This window comes from Cariama cristata, unplaced genomic scaffold (assembly GCF_000690535.1).
Source record: "Cariama cristata isolate BGI_N322 unplaced genomic scaffold, ASM69053v1 scaffold27228, whole genome shotgun sequence".
In the NCBI taxonomy this organism is placed as follows: domain Eukaryota; kingdom Metazoa; phylum Chordata; class Aves; order Cariamiformes; family Cariamidae; genus Cariama; species Cariama cristata.
Genome location: NW_009632046.1, coordinates 3,526 through 12,137, shown reverse-complemented (window position 1 = coordinate 12,137; position 8,612 = coordinate 3,526). Strand labels below are relative to the sequence as shown.

The 8,612-nt window shown below is 45.0% G+C and overlaps 1 protein-coding gene across 1 annotated transcript; it reads left to right on the top strand.

Annotated features, from left to right (window-relative positions):
- Nucleotides 1-3,161: 3,161 nt before the first annotated feature.
- PDAP1 (PDGFA associated protein 1) lies at nucleotides 3,162-8,410 on the top strand (the record flags this gene model as incomplete). Its single annotated transcript, XM_009706204.1, has 5 exons — nucleotides 3,162-3,253; nucleotides 5,261-5,368; nucleotides 5,770-5,891; nucleotides 6,806-6,957; nucleotides 7,649-8,410. Coding segments are annotated over 5 exons (533 nt in total), but the record flags the coding sequence as incomplete, so codon positions are not given.
- Nucleotides 8,411-8,612: the final 202 nt, after the last annotated feature.

The window sequence follows — 8,612 nt, the reverse complement described above, 5'->3', positions numbered from 1 at the left end:
GTCAGCGGGGGGGTGGGATGGCGAGGGGGTCGTCAGTTCAGGGGCTTCAAACATGACTTCTTTCATGTGGCTCCGGCAGCTCCGCATCTGGGTATTACGGAGCGGGTACCGACTTGCTTGTGTGATTAAGGAGAAGTAATGAGGGACTGACAGGCTGTCAGGGCTGAGCTGTATCCACCCAGAACCTTCTCCAGATGCAGCATCTGCATAATTGGCTCTTGTGCGAGCGTCTGTGAAACCCCAGTCATATACATTAATGTAAAGCAGGCCTCGTCATTCATCTTCTCTGTAGTGTGCTCCAATTTATTTCATCAGCATTTCCCAAGCTTTAATACCAAATCTGCTTCCCTATTTAGATTTTCTTTAAGCACTTTATTTTGTGTCCATTTGTATAATGTTAGTAGATGGGGCTGAAGCTTTTACCTATTTTTTGTGAAGGCAAAGAACTGTGGTGCGTTATAACCCTGGTTGCCATATTTAAATGCCCCATAACTGAGGATTTCCTGCTCTGTGTTTCATTGTACAGTTTTAAATGTTTGTTTCAAACCTTTTGCTTCTTGGGAAAAGAGGGATCTTTGCTTGCCTCCCTCCCAAAGTCAGTAGGAGTTAATGTATTGTTAGCAGAAGGGTGGATTTTTGCACTCACTGTTTAATATGAAATGGGGGTGGTGGTTAACCAGCCAATAACAAATTTTGTTACAGGATTATTTCTGATTACTTTGTTCTTTTTTTGAATACTTTTGATTTTAAAAACAAGTCATTCCTTCAATATTCTTCTATTCTTTTTGATTTAAATTCCTTAATTATGCTATTTAAAGCTGAAGACAATTGTATTTGAAAGTGTGCCTGCCTTAGGCGCCAGTGGTCTTCACTGCAGGTAAAATCTCCAGGTGATTGTACTTTAAAAGTGCTTCACAGAGGAGGATGAGCATCATTATCCCTATTGTACAGATTGGGGAAACTGAGGCACGGAGCTGAAGTGAGTTGTGCAGCATGATGTGGTAGGTCAGTGACTGATGTAGGACCGGCAGTCTGCTTGTCTGACGTGCGGTTTGATCTCCCTGTGAAGCGCAGAGCCCCGTCCCTGCACCGTGCTGAGCTCCCCTCAGTCCTTCCAGCTGCTGAGCCGGTGGCACTGCTGCTCCCGCTCAAGGGATCTTACTTCCCTGTGGGCAGGCTCGAATATAATGAGATGGATTCACTCTTCCATTTGCTTCTTTTTAGGCGTTTAATGTAAGATAATTTCTCTTCAGTTGTTTTTCTCCCCTTTATTACTGCAGTTTATTTGCAGTAATAAGGCTTTTGTGTTTTTCAGTTCTGAGCCCAGGGTAAAATTCTGAGCCCAGCTGGACAGGAAGGCTGCCTGGCATTGGCTAAGCTTGTAGCACAGCGTTGGTTTGGTTTTTTTATGTTTTCTTGGTGTTACGTAGTACGTCAATGATATTACTGTTGTTCCATTTAGAGTGATGTCATTTGCTGGGCAGTGAGGTAATGTCTCCTGGGCTGGAGTGCTCCCTTGGCAGATCTCGTTCCCAGAGGGTGTCAGTATTGCCACGTGGGATGGCTGGGAACAGACAAACAGAAAACACATGTCTTTGGGTGCAGCAAAGCTTTTGGTTGTGTTTATGGTTTGAGTGCCCACGAGCTTCCACAGCTGAGCTCAGAGAGAAGAATCTGGTCTCTGCGCTTCCCCGTTTCACGTGAGCAAAACATCTTGGGAGTCTCTGTAAGGCGTCAGAGTGGGGGTTTTGAGGTAATTTGTTCCACAGCTCGGCTTTTACTAAGCTAAAACGTATGAGAGTTTCTCTCTGCTGAGCCAGGAGGACTGGTCAGAAAACGTTGAATTTCTAAAGCTCGCAGCCCACAGCGGCTGCCTGCCTTGGTGCTCCCTGTCCCTACAAATCCAAGAGCACAGCCAGGCATGGCTGTGGCACAGCAGTACAGTACTGACGGATATCTCTCCCCTGCGTCCTGCTCAGTCCCAAGGAAGGAGGGACGATCCCCTCAGCCCTCCCCACCACCGTAAGGCTTCTGTTGTCGGCAGGTGAAGTGGGAAGGGTGAGAGAGAGTGAGGATTTCCTGCTCCTACCATGGGACTTCAAAGACTCCTGCAGTAGCAGAGAGCTCCCTTGCCTGAGCCGTTTGCTTTTTGCCGATCTCGCGTACCGGTTTTACCTTGAGCTCCCTAGCTCAAGGCTAGAGACTGACTCTATTCAGCTTGCTTTCCAGCATTTCTTTGAGCTGTAAGAACATAAACAGAGCAGTCACTTGCAGGAAGCATTACTGGCTTCAGCAATTCATTAATCAACAGAATTTTGAACTTGCGAGCAGATCTTAGCCAGGCAGTCCAGCCAGCTAAGCTAACTCTGTCCTTTTCCTGGTTCCTAGAGGTTGTTTTTATTTTTCCTTATAAAGCAGTAAAACATGGAGGCTCCTTTTAGTTCTTCAGCTCCCATTATAATTCCCAAAGCTTTTGTCCGATGAGCTTCCCATTTTCTCTTGGCAGAGCCTTAGTGTAGGGGAGGAGTTAAAGAGGCAAGCTTGTCGGAGAGTTGGTTGTAACCGTGGCTGCCGCAGGAACGTGCTGTGATTCCTCCTGTGCAGGAAACGCAGAGAGCAGCTGTGGGACTGAGCACCCCTTGCCAGTCTGGAAAGTGAATCAAAGAGGCCACAAGTGTAGGCATGGGTGGGCAAGGAAGGGTGGTGTCACCAAGAGCTGAGGGGACACTTGGAAGCTTGTTGCCCCATAACTGGTGTCATGGGTCTGCGATGGTTGAGGGATGGGAGCACCCCCTTCGGGAAGTACCTTCCTGGCTCACTCTCTGTAGGACAAGCCTGCGCTTGATTTGGAAAACACTGTACAGCTGATAGGCTGCTCTCAGTTCTGGTGTCCCTAAAAACAGCCCAAGGGGCAAGAAGGAACTGATTGTCTGAGTATCTTTCTTTGGATCAATAATCCCAATTCTCTCTGCCCAAAAATCTGGGAGTGTTTTACTGAGGCTGGCAAGTTCGGTGTGTCTTTTTTGTTGTTGATTCTATCAGAGGAGCTATTTTGGTTTGTCCTATCTGCACTGAAAATCCAGAGAGTGCTGCAGGAGGAGGAGACCTTTCTGGAAGCTTATTGCTAAACTATTTATTAATTATTTTTTTTCTTTTTACAGGTAGAAAAGGAGGCCACAAAGGCCGAGCAAGACAGTACACAAGTCCTGAAGAGATTGATGCCCAGCTCCAAGCAGAAAAGCAAAAGGCAAGGGTATGTGTTTGCCTACGTTACACGCTTACTGTTCTAAGTCTTGGCTTGTACAGCATGCTTAATTTGCAGTTCGTGAGAAATGGCAGCTTAGTCAAGTGTTGCAAATCGTTCTGTCAGCGATCACGATATGAATTCTGAACACCTCTGGAGAGAATATTGTTGGGGAGACTAGGAAGGTGTGATCCAGTCTGGTTCCTCATAGAAGTGAGGCCAAGTAGACCATCCAGTTCACAATTTGAAGGTTAAAGGATAGGGAAGATGATGACACAGCAGCTCTAGACATCTTTTCCCCCTGTATTTCATCATTCTAGTCTCCAGTTTCGGCTAATTTTTTTATCCATGCTCTGCAGCTTGGCTATGGAGAAAAAAGGCTCACATCTTGACATCTTATTGTACATTGAATTATATTTGCCCTCTTTCTCTTCTAGACTTAAAAGACCAAACTCCTTTGACTCCTTCCTGTACACATGATTTTCTTGTTTGCCTCTGACTTGTAGGGAGAAATAACAGAGCTTGCTGGCACAAGTCCTTTTTTGGGCATGTTTCTATGCCCCAACATAGGATTGTAACAGCTCCCCCTGCTTCCACAACTACCTGACTGGTATTATAAAAGGCATGGCTACTTTTTGCAGTACTTGCTCTCTTGTATTCCCAAATTATCACAGCTACGATGGCACTCTTGCTGCTATTTTTCTGTGACTTTCTGAAAGTGCTGCCTAAGTCCAAATACACTATTCCAGCTGAAGCCTCACAGCACTGACTACAGTAGGATAATTACACCCCATATAGGAAATACTGATGGATACCTCCAGGAAGAAGATTACTCTTTCAAGCAGTTATGAGCCATATTGTTGACTCCTTTTTAATGGTTTGACCAGCTGTAACTCACTCAGGATGATTGCGTGATTTGCTGCTTAGCCACATATTCCGACTTTGTGTTGGATTTCTTCTTCCAAAGCATAATTCCTCTTGGTTTGTTTTCTGAGTCCACCTTCTTGGTTTCGTGCCATCTTTCCAAATTCTGAAAACACTTATGGATCTGATCCTGGTTTCCAAAATGATTCCAACTCCTACCAGTGGGATGTCATTCACAAGCTTGATAAGTGTTCTCTACTTCCGAGTTGTTAATAAAAATACCAACTGGAAATGGAACAGAACAAGCAGGACCCCACTTGAAATGTCGATCTTGTTTCAAAACAAACCAGAGAAGTGCTCTTTGAGAATGTTTTCTTCTTTTTTTTTTTTTTTTTTTTTTTTTTTTGGTGATGATCTGTACCACATAGTGATGGTTACATCTTATGCTATTTTGTTAGGGAAAGCTTAAAAAAAAAAAAAGAGTTAACAGAATTACTCCTGTTACTGCCCATAGCTCATCTGCTTTGTCAGTTATGGTGATGAGGGATATTTGGCAATGGTAAAGCAAGCAAGCTATTCACACCCATGTTGATTTATATAATCTTATCTTGTAATGTTTTACTAGTTGATTCCTAGACTTCTGACTGGTAAAAGCTGTACTACAAAGGCTGTAATTTCTTGGATAATAATGTTCTGGTTGATGGTTGTCAATTTGCTCTTCTCTAGTTTTTGAGTTTTTATCTAGATATGTAGGGTGGGATCCAGCTCTATGCTACGTCTGTGTAATTTCCAGTCCCTGAGATATTGTGCACTGGAAACTCGGGCCAAAATGTCTCCTGGAGATCTGTCATTTGGGGAAAGTAAAGTGCCAGTTCTGTCTTTTACAATCATTTTCCTGGCCTGTTACACAGAGAGAACAGCAGAGTTGTTTAGAGGTGATCTGATGGGGCAGGTGATGCATGCTTATGTGATGAGAATGAGCTCTTGTTTTGTAACAACCAGGCACCCTTGGTGTCGTAAGGGCCACATCAGGAACACCATTGCTCTCAGAACTGTCTCTCATCCCTCCAAAATGATCCTATTTAAGAGTCAGTATTGGATTTAGGATTTTTATTAACATACATTTTCTCTAATTTCCTGTGATTTTTGTAGGAAGAAGAGGAGCAAGAAGAAGGAGGTGAAGGAGCAACGGGGGACCCCAAAAAGGAAAAGAAGTCTTTAGATTCAGATGAGAGTGATGAAGATGACGAGGATTATCAGGTACTGTCATTCTCAGGGCACCTAATGCAGTTGCGCCATCCAGATCCTTGGGGCAGGAGAGAGATACATGCTCTTAACTCCAAGTTCTCTTTGAGAGCTACCTATATTAAAATTTTTATGGAAGAACTATTTTTAGAAGGCCAAAAACCCTTACTTGACAGCATTTTGTCCTCGGAATGAAAACTTGTGTATTTTTATAAATGAAATACAAAGGCAAGAAGATTTCAAAGAAGGCTGAAGATGCCTGGTGGTATAAATCTTGATTCATAAATGGTTTTGCTGTCTGGTAGTAAAAACATCTTGAATTCTGCTTTTGGGTGAGTGATTTTGATGAGCTCTGATACAACACAGTTTTGGGTGTGTGAGAGCTTCTTAACCTTCCTTTTGTTCTTGAACCTTAGCAAAAGCGCAAAGGAGTGGAAGGGTTGATAGACATAGAGAATCCCAATCGTGTAATTCAAACAACCAAAAAAGTAACTCAGCTGGACCTGGATGGACCTAAGGAACTCTCACGACGAGAGCGGTGAGTCTTTCCTGCTGCTTCAGCAGGACCTAGCGCGTTCCTGGAATTTCATCCTTCCTGGTGGCAGCAGCTTAACGTGGGGAGGTGTTTCCCTGCTGTGTATGCGTTGGTGTTTCAGGGAAGCCCTTTGAATGTGTTGCTGTCTAAAGCAGACACTGAACAGCAGGGAACTGTCAAGCGGGACTCACTGTGGTTCAAAATGTCTTTTTTTACAAACTTTACAGAATTGCCTGTCCTCTGGGAGTAGCTTTGGCCATCCTGGAGCTAGGCAGCTTGGCCAGCTACACTAAGAGAGTGAAGTTTGTTGCCCTGAAGTGGATTTAGGTCATTCCTTTCCTGAAGTTTGGTGCCAAAAATCAGCCGTAACTGAATTCCGTTAACCAGAGGTCACCTTGGGCTCTGCTTTAATCTTGCTACATAAGGTGCCTTAGTGACAGGTAGCGGTTTCCCAGATTCCAAGCGTCATGGTGGAATTTTAGTCTGAGCAGACAAATAAGATGAGAACCAAAGTTCAATCTTCTAGTTTCATTTAGCAATGGAGAGTTTCAGAGTGAAATATTTAAGCTTGTTTATCTGGGATAGATTGCTTCAGCAGAAGTACGTCTTTGAGGGTAAGGCTGGGAAAAAACATGTCATGGTGCTGTGCAGTGTGGAGCTAATTCAGTTGACCTCATTGTACGTCAGTGTCCTTATTTAGCTGAACAAAGGTAGAAATAATCTCTCTCATCATCCTCCCTGTTCAAACCCTGCAATAGATATGACCTGTGCTTGAAAACTGGTGGCGGGGCCCCCCAGTCTGTGGGCAATCCATCTCTGTCCTCACTGTCTTTCCCAGTTAGAAAGCCTCCCCCACCCTGCCTGTACCTGCATGCTTACATGGACACTCTGGTGACTGGTGTGTTTCACTCAAACAGAGAGGAAATAGAGAAACAAAAGGCAAAAGAAAGATACATGAAAATGCACCTAGCCGGTAAAACAGAACAAGCGAAGGCAGATCTCGCCCGACTAGCCATCATTCGGAAGCAAAGGGAAGAAGCTGCCAGAAAGAAAGAAGAAGAAAGAAAAGGTTAGAGAGCAGTTAATCGTATCCTCTTACTTCTCTTTGCGATGGCTGCGCTGCCAAGAGGCATGGTTTCTCATGCCACACATAGTAATCCCTCATCTCCCGAGACTGCGTGGTGTTGCTGGGTGTCATCACAACTCCTCTCATCAAAACCGGGTTCAGCTGTTTTATTCTTACAAAGCTGAACAGGGAGCAGGGAAAGAGAGAAGGGAATTGCCCTTGATAACCATACTGTCCTCAGCCTCCCCAGCAATGCTTCCTCCAGTTTGGGGGTTTAGCAGGTTCCTTGTGCTGGGTGTGATTTATCTGCTTTGGATGCTGGCGATCTAAACTGCCCAGGGAATTTGCAGCACTCCTCCCCTGCCTGGATTTGCTCTTCAGCTCTGATGGGCTTGAACCAGAAGTCTGATGAGCATGTCTTCCCAGTGGCTTCCACAGAGAAATTTGTGCATCAGCATCAGGGTAATTTGTGGATGCTTGAAGAGAGGCCAAGGACACAAGGGAACATGCAAGGGGGGCTGCTCCTCTTAACTCTGGAGGGGATCTACCAGGGATTGGCGGGGAGGGTCGGATGTTTTTCCATTACCGCACTGTACGTGATTAGGAGGATTTCGGTCTCTGGGGCTGTGGAGCCATCACCAGTCCCTGATGTGCGCTGTGAAATGATGAAACCTCTGTTGTTTTCCTCCCCCAGCAAAAGACGAAGCGGCCATGGCAGGTAAAAGACTGCAGTCACTATCCCTTAACAAGTAAGCACAGGACATGCAAGAGGAGGAAACGCCAGGGAACTGTGCCTGGTGCCTGCCAGGAACTCTGTCATGTTGCGTACCATCGATGCCACGTAGGGTGTACTGTGGCATCGAAGTTACCTTCACCTCCAAGAGACGCTGACGATGTGTTTGTCCTCATCCTGGCACAGATTTCCATTTGGGGTTAGGGGCAGCTGCTATCTTCGGTGCAGAACTGTGCTGAACAGCAATTCTCTGTAACAGTTTGGAAACCTGAATGTTTTTGCTGTTTTTAGGATTTAAGAACTCATAGACAGGGGGCAGGGTGGGAGGGAGCTGTGCGGGAGGGGAGATGCTTCAAATATTAGATTGCAAGAAAATAGATTATGGGGTCATTGTAGGGTGGGGCATGGGGTGGGGAATTTTGACTTGCTAGTGAAAGTCCAAAAGATAATGTATCTAAGGAATCCTTTTGGGCAAGTGGCCCGTCAAATTTTGCTGCAGGGTGTTGCAGTATAAGCTGGGAGCCTGACTTCATGGACATCTGGAGTGCCGTTCCTTCCCGGTTTCATCCATCCTTTCTTGCAACCGGTCTCCCCTTTTCCCTCCTCTTCATTTTTTTTCTTTCTTCCCCTTCTCCTTTTAGGGATAGTGCCAGTTTTTAACCACATCATCCTTTGTTTAAAGGACAAAAAACAAATTACATTAATTGTATCAGACCCAGATGGAAAAAAGCCTTGATAAAGTTTAAAAACCAACAACAACAGAACTTGTATATTTGGCTGATTAAAATGTAAGTTATCATAACTGCTCTGTCCTCGTTTTGTGTGTGTGTATAAATGAACACAAGTGGACGGGCTGCTGCTGAGAGGCAAGGTGCAGTAGCAGTCTGGTGGTGCGGTGGCTTCTGCGTCTGCTGCTGTCCTGTTT